The 16,286-nt window shown below is 35.0% G+C and overlaps 1 protein-coding gene across 4 annotated transcripts in view; it reads left to right on the forward strand.

Annotated features, from left to right (window-relative positions):
* Positions 1-16,286, forward strand: part of TUSC3 (tumor suppressor candidate 3) — a 128,479-nt gene that overhangs the window by 79,975 nt on the left and 32,218 nt on the right. For 3 of the 4 annotated variants that reach the window (XM_058193551.1, XM_058193550.1, XM_058193552.1), the window contains exon 7: positions 15,040-15,103. In XM_058193551.1, coding sequence (XP_058049534.1) covers positions 15,040-15,103 — 64 coding nt within the window. Of the gene's footprint in view, positions 1-5,524; positions 5,894-15,039; positions 15,104-16,286 lie in introns of those variants that run through there. The other variant, XM_058193554.1, reaches the window with a different exon arrangement.

The raw sequence follows: 16,286 nt of genomic DNA on the forward strand, positions 1-16,286 counted from the left end.
TGATGCTTCTCACTGTCACCACTCATGGTCAATTCAGCTTGCTATAAATCATGGGTGTCCAATCTTTAGCCTTGCCTGGGCCACACTGAGTGAAGAGTTGTCTAGGGCCACATATAAAATGTATAATATAATTAATGTATATAAATAACCAGCTTTCTTTTTTAAAAAAAATATTGCCATCTTATGGGGCCATATTAATAACTGTCCAGGGCTGTGTGTGGCTCTCAGGCCACGGGTTGAACATGTTTGCTGTAAATGTTTTCTGATAATGATGCTTTAAGCATTTCATCTTATAGATGTGGCAGTGAGTGCAGCTTAAATGTATATGGGAGGTATATTTTACCATCACAACTGTCATAATAAAAATTTGACTGTTAAGCTATTTCTATCAAATGGCTTTAATACAACTGTAAGAGCAATTTTCAATTTCTTCTTTGACCTTTTAATCGGGCTACAATTCTGGACACATTTATGTAAATACCAATCTTATTAAACTTAGTAAAGCTTAGAAAGCATTGTTAATCCTACCCATCCCAGGCTGTTTTTCAATATTTTAAATGAATTAGTGTAATCATATTTTAAAAGGAGTTGGCAGAAGGTTCATTTTAAATATTGAAATCTTTCCAAGTGATGAGTATAGTAACTCTTGCCAGCTTTCCAAGTTATTTTTTATTTTATGTGATAGAGGTGGGAAATTAAGAGTAAACATTTTTTTTTTCATTTATGAAGCAGGATTAATGTCAAAATGTTGCAGTGGTCATAAGTTTGAAAAACAGATAGTCCTCAACTTATAACAGTTCATTTACTGACTGTCCAAATTTACAATGGCACTGAAAAAAGTATAAGACACTTTTTTCAGTGCTGTTGTAAATTTAGACAGTCACTAAATAAACTATTATAAGTTAAGGACTATCTGTAATAAGTTGTGATTCTGAGAATGTTAGCAGATCTGAAATATTCCATTTGCTCTCAGAATTATTGAACAACATGTATTTTTTCAGGATTTAAATATTAACTTTTCAATATTAGACTACTTTCCATAACGTGTGAAAGAATTGCATGCAAATATAATATGTGATAAGGCAACTATTCAGCCACTGCCTGGACCCAACTTAAGTCTTTCTTGCAGACAACTGCTTGGCCACTATGAACGTTGACTGAACGGACTCATGATCTGATTTGGTATTTAGTATAGCTCATTTTATATTCTTTTGGTCCACTCATTAATGCCTTATTTAATGCCTCAGCTAATATGATCTAGTGGGCACATGTGGAATTTTGAGGCTATATCTTGGACATTATTACAAAATCACAGTCACAGTAGAAGGGTTTAGTTCCGAAATCCGAATGCATATTATCCTAAGTCCATATGTTATGTTCCTTTCAACCCACAACGTACATCTATTTCTAGGCACAGGGACACCTTTCCCAGCAACCCTCCGAGCTTTACCCGATCATCTTTATTTTCTAACAGTATGTGTGAATATAGATAGTGACTGTTGCAGCTTCTGATTTAATTATTTTTAAAAATATATTAAAAAAATTGAAACAAATTAATACAGTTAGAAAACAAATAGGCATAAAGGGCAGTGGTGGGATTCAAAAATTTTTACTACCAGTTCTGTGGGCATGGCATGGCTTGGTGGGCATGGCAGGGGAAGGCTACTGTAAAATCTCCATTCCCTCCCCACTCCAGGGGAAGGTTATTGCAAAATCCCCATTTCCTCCTGATCAGCTGGGACTTGGGAAACATAGAATAGATGGGGGCGGGGCAAGTCACAGGTGGTATTTACCGGTTCTTCGAACTACTCAAAATTTCTGCTACCGATTCTCCAGAACTGGTCAGAAGCTGCTGAATACCACCTCTGATAAAGGGAGATGCCTACTGATAAAATTCGTATTCATGGATACCACATTATTGATCCTTTCTTGTATGATTTATTATAAAAACAACAAAAAAAGGCTTTTCATGTATTTGCCTACTTTTCTGTCCATTGTTCCCTGTCTTCTATGAAGTAGGATGGAAACTGGTGTCGCAGTTGGAATGCTTTTTTGAAAAAGACCTGTCTGAATTTATCTGAATACATTTCCATTATTTTCCAGCTTTCTGTGTACATGAAAATGTACACTCTTGCTATGAGGAGCCTTGATATGTAAAGTAAGATATGAAGATTAATTTGCAAATAAGATTTCTATGTATGAGGCAAATGACATAAAGAAAAGAGGTATTTTCTTTTGTGAAATTCAAGACTGAAATGGGGCAAACTACAGTATTCCTCGACTAGTCACTTTCAGTCATTGATAGTTGTGGCAAATTTCTGGTAATCTGAAAATTTGGAATCCATTTGCCACTATGGTACAATTAACAGGAATGAGGTATGGGGCACTTAGAGTCCTGCATGGATTTTAAGCTTCAATTCCTAAATAATATAACAGTGGTATGAGACTACAGAAGTTATAGCCTTAGAACAGTGTTTCTTAATCTCAGCATTTTTGAGATTCCCTATGCTAGCTCGGAATTCTGGGATTTGTACTCTACATATCTTAAAGTCACAGAGAGACAGGTCCAAAATAACAGAAAGAACAAAGATTTACTGTCCCCGAATAGGAAACTTTAAAGTTAGTGTTTTTTGTTTATTTATTTGTTTGATCATTTGAAGAGCTGCTTTAAACTGTGGCATTATTCACACTTCTTTTAATTAAAATTTAATTTAATTTAAATTTAAAATTTAATTAAAATAGCTAACAGTTCATACATGTTTTCTTTAAAAATCTTAATATATTTTAGATGCATAATATACCACTGAACAAAGTTTGGTTATAATAAGATGTTCCCTTTGTACAACATGCTAAAATACATTTTTATGTTGTGGTATTTTCTGTTCAGTGCTTTTGTTATTATTGGTTTGGGTTTGTCAAAAGAGATGGGAACACATTTACATGAATAGAAGTTGCATTTTAATTTAATATAAAAAGAAGTTTCACTGTGAGAACATTTGAATCCAATAAGGGCTACATCACATAATACTCAAACTACTAGTTTTAAACAAGACAATGAAAAGAATAACCTTCAAACTTTCTTTTCTTATCAGTCGTAGAAACACTGAAATCATAATACATGTTTATTCATGAAGGTTCATGAACTGTGAATAGAGGAAGCTCCTTTTGAAGTTAAATTTGCTGAAATTAGAAAAGATAACAGCATTATCAGTGTGTTTTATTGTGTAACCAGTTTCTTATTTCATTTGCTGGGATGAAATTACTACAGTTCAAGTATTAGTTGAGTGATAAATATTTTGGACTTGTGAAATAAATTTAGAATTATACATAGAGAGGCACTAACAAAAATGTCAGGCTATTTTAGAGAAAATGGTTTTTGTTAGAAGAGCATATAGTGCAAGGTCTTCAGCTATAAAATTGATGATCTGATAAAACATATGTCCAGGAAAAAAACGTTTGGTCTTTTTGTAAAACATTGAAAAGTTTTCAACAACAAAAAATTAAAGCAAATTTTTATGTCTGTAGCCTTACTATTCTAATAAATAGTATTGTGAAAAAGTTAAAAGTATTAAGCTCCCAGACGAATTCCTAAGCTTGCTAAGGAATTGAGAGGGCTTCAGGAAAAACATGCAATATTTTCAACAAATTGTAAACAATTAGTATCAAAAAATGTTACTTAAGATGATGCAATAACGTTTGTTTCTCTGGACTTGAGCAAATGCATAAGAAATAAAGATTAAAACTTCAAAATTCATAGGAAATGTGAGTATCCATGGGAAAGAAGCAGCAGGAAAATACAGTTTAGGTAAGGAGAAGCAACATAGTCCTGATGTTAGAGTTGTGAGAACAAAATGTTTTAAAGAACTTCACTTTAATTAACAACTGACTAGAAATTTACTCTTACAGTTTTAAAGATTAGGTTTCTACCTCAGACTAGCATTAAAGATACCTTTTAGAAATCTTCATTATTCTTGTGCATTTAACAGTAACAGAGTTGGAAGGGACCTTGGAGGTCATCTTGCCCAACCCCCTGCTCACGCAGGATGCCTGTACTAGGGATTCGAACTGCCGACCTTTCTGATCAATAAGCTCAGTGTCTTAGCGACTGAGCCACCTAGTCAGGCTTTAGAAGGGCAGGGTGGAAAATAGCACATTTTGTGAAAGCAGGTGATTAAATGAAGGAGGGGAAGAATCCTAAACGATCATTTACTTGGCCTGACAGTTGGTAACTGCCTAAAAACAGGATATGGAGAATAAGAATAAAAAATAAAGCAGTATAATGGAGGATGTAACTATGAAGCTGTTAAAGAAAGAGATTTATCTGAAACAAAGAGAACTATCTGAAAAATAATAGAGGTGAGCAGTGAAATGCCTAGTGTTTGCTAACACTATCCAATTATTTAGAAATGTTAAGACAAAAGAGGAATGGTAAATAATCTCTTAAAATTGGATATTAAAATGATAAATATTAAATTCAGTGTAAGCATGCATAACATCTCATTTGGGGCAAAAGAAAAGAAAAATAAATTTGGATAAGATAGAACTTCATTTCTGTGATGGAACAACTTTCTCATGGGCCTTAATCCCTTTTTACTGCCTTTGAAAGAGTTGCTGCCAACTCTTTTGTACATTAGTGCTACTATCTTGTTTTATTAATGTTCCTCGATTTATAATAATGTAACCTTTTTGATTTTTTTTAATAATTTCAATTATTTAGTTATCCAGATGTTTAATTGAATGTTTAGGATTTAATCCATAATCTAGATTAATTTTCCAGATGCCTGGATGATATTATAGAAATTATATCTGTTCTTTATTGAGTAATGGTATGAAAAAACGTTTATATAATGATTGTATACAATATTATTGTTTTAAATAACATGATGTTTATTCATAGGCTGATGTGATTTTCAATAGCATTTCAAGTACATATAATATATCTGCATTTTATTCTCATTGTGAGCCATGTTTGGAAATATATTAATGGTATTTTGAGGTGGGAAAGGGAAAGAAAATTGAAGAAACATTGTAGTATGAAATTAAGGATTTCCTTCTTATTAAACATAATGTATACCTTTACTATGGTGTCTATCAGTCTATCTAGTTATACATAGACACATATCACATATACAAGATACACCAAGCCAAACTTTCCAGTTTTATTGCAAGTTTGAATGTAACTGCTGTTGTGCTTTTTGGATATACTGTGTAACTTATTCTAAATGATAGTAAACTGTTGGCATCAATATTTAGACTCTATGGAGATTTAAATTCTAAAAATAGAATATTGTTGCAACAAAATGGCATACAGTGAGCAGAGCATAAATTTGAATAGAAGCCCAGTTGTAGTACCAGAATATCAGCCTCATTCTTTATTATTTAAATTTCAGTATGTTCAATGTTTATGTAGTTGTGTGCCTAAAGTAAATGGTACACTAAAATGTTTTCCTGTGAAGCTTTTGTCCTCATAAACCTTATTCACACTAGTAATTCCATTAACTCCATTAAATATGTGTGTATACAGGCACAGCAGTAGTACAACTCTGATAAACTGTTTCAACTCCTACCCTCAAAACGACGCTATAGAGCACTGCACACCAGAACAACTAGACACAAGAACAGTTTTTTCCCGAAGGCCATCACTCTGCTAAACAAATAATTCCCTCAACACTGTCAGACTATTTACTGAATCTGCACTACTATTAATCGTTTCATAGTTCCCATCACCAATCTCTTTCCACTTATGACTGTATGACTATAACTTGTTGCTGGCAATCCTTATGATTTATATTGATATATTGAGCATCAATTGTGTTGTAAATGTTGTACCTTGATGAACGTATCTTTTCTTTTATGTACACTGAGAGCATATGCACCAAGACAAATTCCTTGTGTGTCCAATCACACTTGGCCAATAAAAATTCTATTCTATTCTATTCTATTCTATTATACTTAACAGTATTTTTTGATGTCTCTTTTGAAATGGTTTATAATCAGACTTGAAAGTTCATATAGAAATAATCTGTGTCACAAGCTTTCTGCACACTCAAATTGGAGAGAATATTTTAATAGCAATAGCTGGGACACTGCTGAGAACTAGGCAGAAATTAAATACTACTTCTGTATTAGAAATGAATAAAGGTTATTAGTCGCCGAAAAGTGCAAGTATTTTTTTAGAGGATAAATTCTAACAATTTGCCCACTTGTTGGAAAGTTTATTTATTTATTCTATTTGTGTGTTTATTTACAGTCCAAGTCACGAATTTAAAAATACTGCATACCATTAATACATACTATACATAACAATATATACAGTACATATATAAAACAAACTCTTATCAAATTAACAGTTCATTAAAAGCACTAAATGGTTTCTGAGTCTGCCTTCAAAATACCTAACTCTTGATTATTTAGAAGGTTATCTCAATATCCTCATCATGAGTGGAATTTATCAGATTCAGCTTTGTTGTAAAATCGCTGAATACAATAATTTTTTGGGTTTGACGCTATCATATGAGTGCCAAACTAGAAGAAACTATCTAAATGAAAAAAGCAAGAGTTCTTCCTCTTTTCCGAAATATTTTAAAGATGAAACTAAGTCTCTCATTTAATAAATATTTCCTAATCTATATGAAAAGATACAAGGTTTACAGATCTAAGATGCAATATAAAATGACTGTTTAAAAAGGTGTTTTGGCAGTCTAATGTAAGACAAGATTCCCCCAGTACAAATTTATTCATTCGTTTGTTTGTTTGTTTATAACTTTTAAATATTGCCATATTCCAAATAGGACTCCTGCCATTTACCCATAAACAATAAAACAGCATGAACTAATTGATAAAAACAATTAAATGACAAATTAAATAAAACCCACTGGCACCCAATCCCAGTGGCAGCAATTAGATATTAAATGCTCCGTGGAGCAATACTGTTTTTACTATCTTCCTAAATTATATCAAGGTGGGCCTCAACCAATCCCCTAGCAGGAGTGTTTGACAAGGGCAAATGCTGCAATGGAGAAATAATGTTCCTCCAAACATTATCAAGTAATCAAGCTGGAGGATGCAGTTGGAATGGGGGCAGGTGGCTTAAATATCTCTTTTTTATAATCTGTTGGCTTTACTGGTTCAGATCTGCCCAACATCAACAGACCATTCTGATTCTGTATCCAAGCACATACATTAATAAGTGCACACATCAGTTACAAAGATAAAGGAGATGGAATTTACTCCTTTGGCATAAATTCAGAACCCTGATTCAGAAAGTCAGGTTATTGTCATGGGAGAATTAAATGCATGTTTCAATATGTAACATCCACATCCAATGAATTTCTTCTCAGCCCATCTGGCAATGGAATAAACAGTGATTTCATATCCCCCTAGTTTTTAAAGAATCTTCTTTTTAAGGAAGAAATAATGTGTGCAAGTCATTCAAAAGAACATCCATTCCTATTTACCTGGCAGATGAACACCAGTAAATGGCTGCATCTTCATGTGGACCCCTTATTTCAGATCTTAATTTCTGGACTGCTTCCTAGTAAGATTTATGGTACATAAAAGAAACTGGATTAATTTGTGATAATCATAAGCTTCTTTATCATGCACAATCCTGGCAACTGAAAGACTGTCAGATTGCATGTAGTTATGTTTTCAGTGGCAAAAAAAGTCTATTTGAGATTTGAAACAGCAAAACGATTTTGGCTGCTGCAATAAAAGAATGTTTATTGGTGCTTGTTCAAACCTTTGCACTCTTAGCAGCTGTTTCACTTCTCCATGCCAAAAATGGCCACTTGAAAAGATGTGAATCACTTCTATGTCTTTTCTTAAAAGAGAAAAGTACTGTTTGAAAATTGGTCAGAAATGCTCTTTTCTGATGCTTGATTATTAATTTAAATAGATTTTAATTAATGGTGGGTTTTGAACATGTTCTTTTTTAAAACAAAAATCACCTGTATTAACACTGAAACACAGATCCCATATTTCTTTATTCTGATAAAAGCCTTTACTTACTGTGGCATTTAAACATGTAATCATGCTTAAATTTTAATGTGGACTATTTCAGAAGTTAATTGAGTTGCCTTGAGGAGTAAAATCTAACTCAAATAGGTCTCCATTCCAATTACCATTTTCTATTTTATTTATGCAAGTTAACAGGAAAGAAAGGAAAGAGTGAAATCAACATTTAATCTAAGTGTTTCACTGAACTATGACAGATAACACTCTGTCATATCATGAGTGATATCATATCATGGTGATATCATAAGATCACCAACAAATGAAATATTTAGACAAATTTAAAATTACAATCCATTATAAGTATCATTGATTATTTCAGAGAATATATACAAAATATGTCTTATTTACTTCAGTAGTGCTCACTATTTTTGTAGAGCTACTAAATACTTAATTTTGCTTTCTAGAAGTAAATTTAAAAGATTTTTGCTAATTATGATATCTTGTAAAATTATTGTACTCTTATTAAATTCAGTAGGATCAAGAGCCAAGACTAAAGTTAATTATAAGTGGAAGAGAGGTATGGTTCACAAGCTTAGAGCTTTCTATATTTATAGATTGTAATGAGCCTTTCTTATTCTGCAACATGGAAAGTGATTGGAACAATTGGGGTTTTTTCCTGCAAATTATAAACATTCCTAAGTATATTATGTTTGTTTGATCTTGAACTTTCAACTGTCAAAATTTACTGTAAAGAAGAATCAGATGCAAATTAAAAGGCAATTTCAGGCAACTACCCAAGCCTGTTGTTTGTAATTATTAAAACAATCTTTGGAGGATTTGTAACCATATATTCATATGCTGTAAATAATGTCTTTCTACAACTATCAAGTATGCCTACTTTTAAGGTCTGCAAAATTTGGGTTCAGTAGGGTTTATCTTTCAGTGGATTCATATATCAAAATATAAAATGCAGAAGTACAAAGAAAAAAGAAAATGATTAGAGTGTTTTTTTTCAAGAGGCAACTGCATGTAATTTATTTTTCCTTGAAAATGTTTCACTTCTCATCCCAGAAGCTTCTTTTCAGTTGTCTATCGTTTGTGCTGCTTCATTTTTATTACTTTGTCTATATTGTGGTCTCTTCAGTTCTTGCTTCATCTGGCTCCTCTGGTAAGAACTGTCCAGTATGGTTGAACTTCTGACATAAGCTCTCCTTCTTCTCAGAGCACATAAATAAAGATAGAAACTTCTGAGGGATCATTATTATGGTTCATTGTACAGTCAACTACATGTTCAGACTTTTGGCATTTTTGTCTACCTGTCCTTTTCAAAGACTTGGGCACAGGTATAAGGATGTTTGATGGTGTTACAGATATTGTTGCAGGATGTAACCTGTTCCAAGTAAAGCTGCCTTTTGCAGTTGACTGATGGTGAGTTTTCAATGTGGATGGTATTCAAGCGGTGCTCCAGTTGTTTTGGAATTGAATGTAAGACACCTATTACTATTGGTATTACCTTTGCTTGTTTTTGCTACAGTTGTTTTATTTCTATTTGCAGGTCTTTGTATTTTTTATATTCTATTATTTAAAAAATATTATGTAAATACTTTCTCTTCTATTATGCTTCTATTCTTTAGGGCAGAACTGTAATATCTGAATTTTCTTGCAATTCACCAGGATCAGAGTATCCTTCCCAAAAGCTAAATTTCCCTGGTGTTTTGCTTTTCTCCCCAAAAAGAGCCATAGGAACAGTGTCTAATAGCTAGGAAGACAAGCCCAGGATTAAATTGAAAACCAGAAATCTGTGGTTAATCCAATACAAACAGCTTTTGATTTCCATGCACTATTGTCCTCTCATGAAGATTTTCTATAGGAACAAATAATTTCTCTTAATTTAAAACACACCTTTATTTTATTTTTCTATTTTTACTATTGTCCCAAAGCAACTCAGATAGACTTAGGAGAGCTTTTGATAACTTTCACATCTCTACTCAGAATTTTGTTGTTAGTTGCAAAGTCGTGTCTGACCCATCGCGACCCCATGGACAACGTTCCTCTAGGCTTTCCTGTCCTCTACCATCCTCTGGAGTCCATTTAAACTCATGCCAACTGCTTCAGTGACTCCATCCAGCCACCTTGTTCTCTGTCTTCCCTTTCTTCTTTTTCCCTTAATCTTTCCCAGCATTAGGAGTCCTTCCTTTCATTAGGTGGCCAAAGTATTTCAGTTTCATCTTCAGGATCTAGCCTTCTAAAGAGCAGTCAGGGTTGATCTCCTCTAGGACTGACTTGTTTGTTCACCTTGCAGTCCAAGGGACTTGCAGGAGTCTTCTCCAGCACCAGAGTTCAAGGGCCTCAATTCTTTGGCTCTCAGCATATCTTTTTTAAAAAGTACTGATGCTGTAATGTGTCCTAATTTGGTTCTGCTTGTGCTTGGAGAGAGGGGGGAAATAGATTTTAAATTTACAATTTTAAAAGCTATCATTTCTGCTTCACTCCCATCTCAGTAAGTTGGTTATTTATATGTAACTTTTACCCGTAAGATAACCCTTAGGTGCTACGGTAAAGGCTATATGGATATAGACTAATCAGCTTTCCATAGGGAACTTAATTTCATTTAAGCTTCATTAAATTCTATCCCTTAGGTGACTTTCAAAGTATCTTAAAATTTGATAGGATTGTAATGAGCCTGGTATTTATAGGAAGGTGGGGATTCTCTATAAAGAAAGGCAATGTGTATGCCGACATCCAGGGTGGAGGAGGTAATGTTTAAAGGAAATTGCCAGAACTGCTACTAGATAAGGAAACTGCTATAAATTATGACTTTTGGGGCTGTACAGTATGATTTGCTATCACCAGCAATTTCTAGGCTCCTAAATCATCCTTGTAAATAATAATTGAAGAGCTGGTTTCCCAGACTTTCATCAATTTATCTGTTCTACTTCCCCATCTATTTTCTTCCTGCTCTCTACTGTTAGGCAATGCAAGGAACCTGCTGATGGTCAACAGGAATAACTGCATTTTCCATAAAGGAGGAACATCATGTCAGTGAAAGGCTTTTTTTTTTAAGGGGAAATGGGGGGGGTGGGGTGTAACTGAATAACGTTGTACATTTGCCATTTTTCTATGCACAAACTTGGAGAGAAAAGGTTGATGATGGAAAATGACTTCCAGTACATTGCTTGTAGTACTACCTGAAATCAGAATATAGTCATGGGAAAATGAACTTTGTGTATCAACATCTGGGGCATTTTAGTCATGTTGTTTCTGATTTATCACACACCTCCCTGACCCATAGTTGGATAAATGGAATAAAAAAGGCCTCACATTCTTTTATTTAATTTATAAATTATAAAGGAAGAAAAAGAAACAGAAATAATGTGTCTGCTCTTCCTTGTTCTTCAAAACAATCCACCAAAAGTAAGAGCTTTTTCACCTATGGTCATAGTATCCTGTCTCTTAACCCATACTAGAAAGTGGCTGTTCCTACTCTAAGAGCTGGAACAGGAGAACCCCTGCACTGCTAGACTGTCCAAAGATGTTTGAACTAGAAGACCATATCCTGAGTTCTTTTCTTCTCAAGCTTTTGTGCTGCACTTCTCTGCCTTCTAACGTGCTGGGTGCAAGCGTTCAGATTACTTTCTGGCAGCAGGGCTGTTTGGAAGAGTACAATCTGGCTCATGAATTTTGATCTGGTTTCAAATATTTTGATCTTACGACAGATTGATACCAGGAATGAATAATAATATGAAATCTTGCCATAAAGACTGATATAATGAATTAGTGATGAGAAAGCATTTATCAAACCAGAACCAAGTTATGATATGTGGAAGATAGGAATTTCCCAGAACGGTGCAGAGTGGACCAGCAGCTGCCACTTAGTACCAAACCCAAGAAGCATAGAGAGGGGTTACGCTAAAGGGAAATCCACAAAAGCCTAATGCTATATTTAACTTTAAATAAGAAGAGAGTCCAGTTTCATATAGTTAAGGCAGTCAAGTGCTTAAAAGGCCTTTGGTCTGTCATAAATGAGCACACCTGTCATATGCAGAGTGTCATTTGAGTATCTTGGTGTCTTCTACTGAGTACAAGCTGGGGACCTTGAAAAAGAAGAAAAGAAAAGCCAAGTCTTAGTACTCTCATATTCAAAGAAATGTTCTATCAATTAGTTTCATCTGATTGGAGAGAGGTATCATTTGTGATGACATAGGGCCAGCATTTTGTCCTCTATTTTTTTTCTCTTACACACACACACACACACACACACACACACACACACACACACGCACGCACGCACAGGTGAATGACTTGGATTAAGAGATAGGAAGAATGGTCATCATTTTTAAGGTGGTGCACAATTAGATAGGATGGTTAATATCATAGAAAAGAGGAATCAAATTCAAAACAGTTTGATAATTCTAAGAGTGGGCTGAAAGTAATAGAGCAAATATAAGTGCAGAGTTCTTCATTTAGACAACTGAAGTCCAAACTACAGGTATAGATTGGGAGATATCTGGCTTGAAAATATTATTTGTGAAAAATGTTATGAAATACTAAGCAATTGATTTAAAATGAACGTGAGCCAGTGGTATGATATATCTGCGAAAAAGGCAAGTGATGAAGTATAATTTTTAAAATATGGGAAGTGATCATTTTCTTTGATCAGGCATCACCTCAAGTGCTGTGTTTGTTCTGGGCATCATACCCTAAGAAAGATTGAGGAAATATGAGCTATATTCAGGGAAAAAAGGCACAAGAATGCTCTGGGAATTAGAAAGTAAATCCTATGAAAAAAATCTGAAGGAGCTGAAAATTTAGCCATGAAAAAAACAAGCAAGGTGGGACATGATCCTACTCTTCAAATATATGAAAGTTTCTCAATAAAAAAATCAAGATTTGTTCTTTCTCATTCCAGAGTATGAAATATGAAGTGAACAATTAGAACTGCAGAAAGGCAGAATGGGATACTTTATTTATCTATTCATTTATTTTTATCCCTTTTTTATAAATGAGTCAAGGCAGTGAACATACTTAATTCTCGTTTCTCCTCCTATTTCCCCCAAAACAGCAATGACCATGAGGTGGATTGGGCTGAGTGGTTGTTGACTAGCAGCTGCATTTGCTCATCATGTCCAGCTGAATTTCATGTCCAAGGCAGAACTAGAAATCGGTCTTGTGATTGGTAGAGTGATTATTAGGAGGAGGGAAAATTCTTTCTAACAGTAAGAGTAGTTCACATGTTGAAACAGAGAGTTGGTAGGTGCCCCTTCACTGAATGTGTTCCAGTATCTGACCAGGATAACTTGATTCAGATACTTGCCTCAATTGGAGCTTTGTATTTTGATAACCTAAATTTTGTAAGAGTACAATATTATTATTTTTATTAATATGTTTAATTGTCTCACAAGGAACAAATTAACAAATTATCTTCTAAAGATTCCTTTCTCCTATCTGTATATGTGAAAGAGCATTTGGGGGTTGGGGTAATTCTGGAGTGTAAAAATTTAAGCGACAAAGTGCATTATATCAGCCTGAATTATAATATGGGTTTTGAAATTGGTGATTGGGTATAGAATTATAGAATAGACAGCAATAACTGTGGGAGGGATCTAGGATTCCTAGTAGACAACCACTTAAGTATGAGCCAGCAGTGTGCTGCAGCTACCAGAAAAGCCAATGCAGTCCTGGACCACATCAATAGAAGCACAGTATCAAGATCACATGAAGCATTAGTGCTGCTTTACATTGCTTTGGTAAGATGTCACTTGGAATACTCAGTCCAAATTTAATTGCCACAATATAGAAAAAATGTTGATACGCTAGAAAGAGTACAAAGAACAGTAACAAGGATGATTAGGGGGCTAGATGCTAAAACATGATGAATGGCACAGGAACAGGGTATGTCTAGTCTAACAAATAGAAGGAGCTAGGGACAACATTAAAGAAGTTTTCCAATATTTGAGGGGCTGTCACAGAGAAGAGGGTATCAAAGAACATGAGGGCAAGACAAGAAGTAACGGATGGAAACCTATCAAGGAGACATTAAGGAGCCTCCTTATGGAACTAAGGAAAACTTTCTTGTCAGTGAGAACAGTTAATCAGTGAAACAGCTGGTCTCCAGAAATTATGGGTGTTCCATCACCTGAGGTTTTTAAAAAGAGAATAGACAGCCATTTAGGAGCTACAGTATGGTGGTGCAGTGGTTAAAATGCAGTATTGCAGGCTACTTCTGCTGATTACTAGCTTCCAGCAGTTCGACAGTTCGATTCTTACTGGCTCAAGGTTGACTCAGCCTTCCATCCTTCCAAGGTCAGTAAAATGAGGACCCAGATTGTTGGGGGTAGTATGTTGACTCTGTAAACCGTTTAGAGAGGGCTATAAAGCACTGTCAGCACTGTATATGTCTTAAGTGCTATTGCTATTGCTATCTGGAATGGCATAGGGTCACCTACTTGAACAGTGGTTGGACTGTAGAAGACCTTGAGGGTCCCTTTCAACTCTGTTATTCTGCTAATCATGTTCATTGTAATTTGAAAGTTTCAGAAAACAAATTGTGTGGGCAGGGAACTCTATCCACCTGCTTTCTTCTTCAGCACAGATAGAAATGTAAAGGCACATGTGGACACCAAGTGAGAAAAGCTAAGCATTTTGGCCTGTTGAATGCTACCTATTATTTAAAAGCTATTTAATGCGTGCATTTTGTTCTTTTTAGTACTATCATTGTAATTAAATTATGGGCAAAACATTGATAGGCTGTCAAGGGTTTTAATAAAGCAATTAGTTTCCTAGATCAGAGCAAATTTTCATCCTGCAAAGTGTTCTGTTACCAATAGTAGCTTCTGAGAATGCACTAATAGACTTGCATTTTGGGTTTTAAACAGAAAGGTTCAGGACACAATTTTGCAGCTGGGTGTTTATCATCTTTATATACTACTGTGTTCTTTTGTAATATGTTTTGCTAGGCTATACAAATACACTCTTTAAATAACTAAACAAATACGCAAATGCATGCATATGTACATACACTCCGACTGTTCTATTAGAATGACTGATCTATTATTCATTCTTTCTTCCTTCGATTTTTTTCAGAGTTATATACATGGAAGCAGTCAGGCACAGTTTGTTGCAGAGTCCCATATTATTCTCCTTCTGAGTATCCTTCAGATGTTGATGACAAAAGCATAGCAAGACTCAGTCAGAATCCACAGTTAAATGGAATTGCACTGACAGCATCTGTCATTGAGGTATTTAACAGGTATGGAATTCCCTACCTATTGAATGTATGTTTAGCTTGGTACCCTTTATTTTTGGTGCTTTATTACTAGAGAAGGTTCTTTAGTTTACTGTTACTACATAACTTTTCCCTTTTCTCAGTTCTAATGCTGTGCTGGGGACTTTAGTCCTTACAACTCTGAGAATTAGCTTATAATGGAGGAGGTCTTCAACTAAGTGATATGATCTTGATCAGCTGGTAAAAGCTGTCTGTCCCAACTAAAAGTGTTACATGTATACAGTCATGGCCGAAATTGTTGGCACCCTAGAAATTTTTCCAGAAAATCAAGTATTTCTCACAGAAAAGTATTGCAGTAACACATGTTTTGCTATACACATGTTTATTCCCTTTGTGTGTATTGGAACAAAAAAAAAAGCAGGAAAAAAAGCAAATTGGACATAATGTCACACAAAACTCCAAAAATGGGCTGGACAAAATTATTGGCACCCTTAACTTAATATTTGGTTGCACACCCTTTGGAAAAAATAACTGCAATCAGTCGCTTCCTATAACCATCAATAAGCTTCTTACACCTCTCACCTGGAATTTTGGACCACTCTTCCTTTGCAAACTGCTCCAGGTCTCTCTTATTGGAAGGGCGCCTTTTCCCAACAGCAATTTTAAGATCTCTCCACAGGTGTTCAATGGGATTTAGATCTTGACTCATTGCTGGCCACTTCAGAACTCTCCAGCGCTTTGTTGCCATCCATTTCTGGGTGCTTTTTGACGTATATTTGGGGTCATTGTCCTGCTGGAAGACCCAAGATCTCGGACGCAAACCCAGCTTTCTGACACTGGGCTCTACAGTGCGACCCAAAATCCTTTGGTAATCCTCAGATTTCATGATGTCTTGCACACAGTCAAGGCACCCAGTGCCAGAGGCAGCAAAACAACCCCAAAACATCATTGAACCTCCACCATATTTCACTGTAGGTACTGTGTTCTTTTCTTTGTAGGCCTCATTCCGTTTTCGGTAAACAGTAGAATGATGTGCTTTACCAAAAAGCTCTTGTTGTGTCTGTGCCCCCTGAGCCGGGCCTCCTGCCAGAAAGTGACTTGGAAA

Source organism: Ahaetulla prasina, chromosome 8, assembly GCF_028640845.1.
Source record: "Ahaetulla prasina isolate Xishuangbanna chromosome 8, ASM2864084v1, whole genome shotgun sequence".
Classification (NCBI taxonomy): domain Eukaryota; kingdom Metazoa; phylum Chordata; class Lepidosauria; order Squamata; family Colubridae; genus Ahaetulla; species Ahaetulla prasina.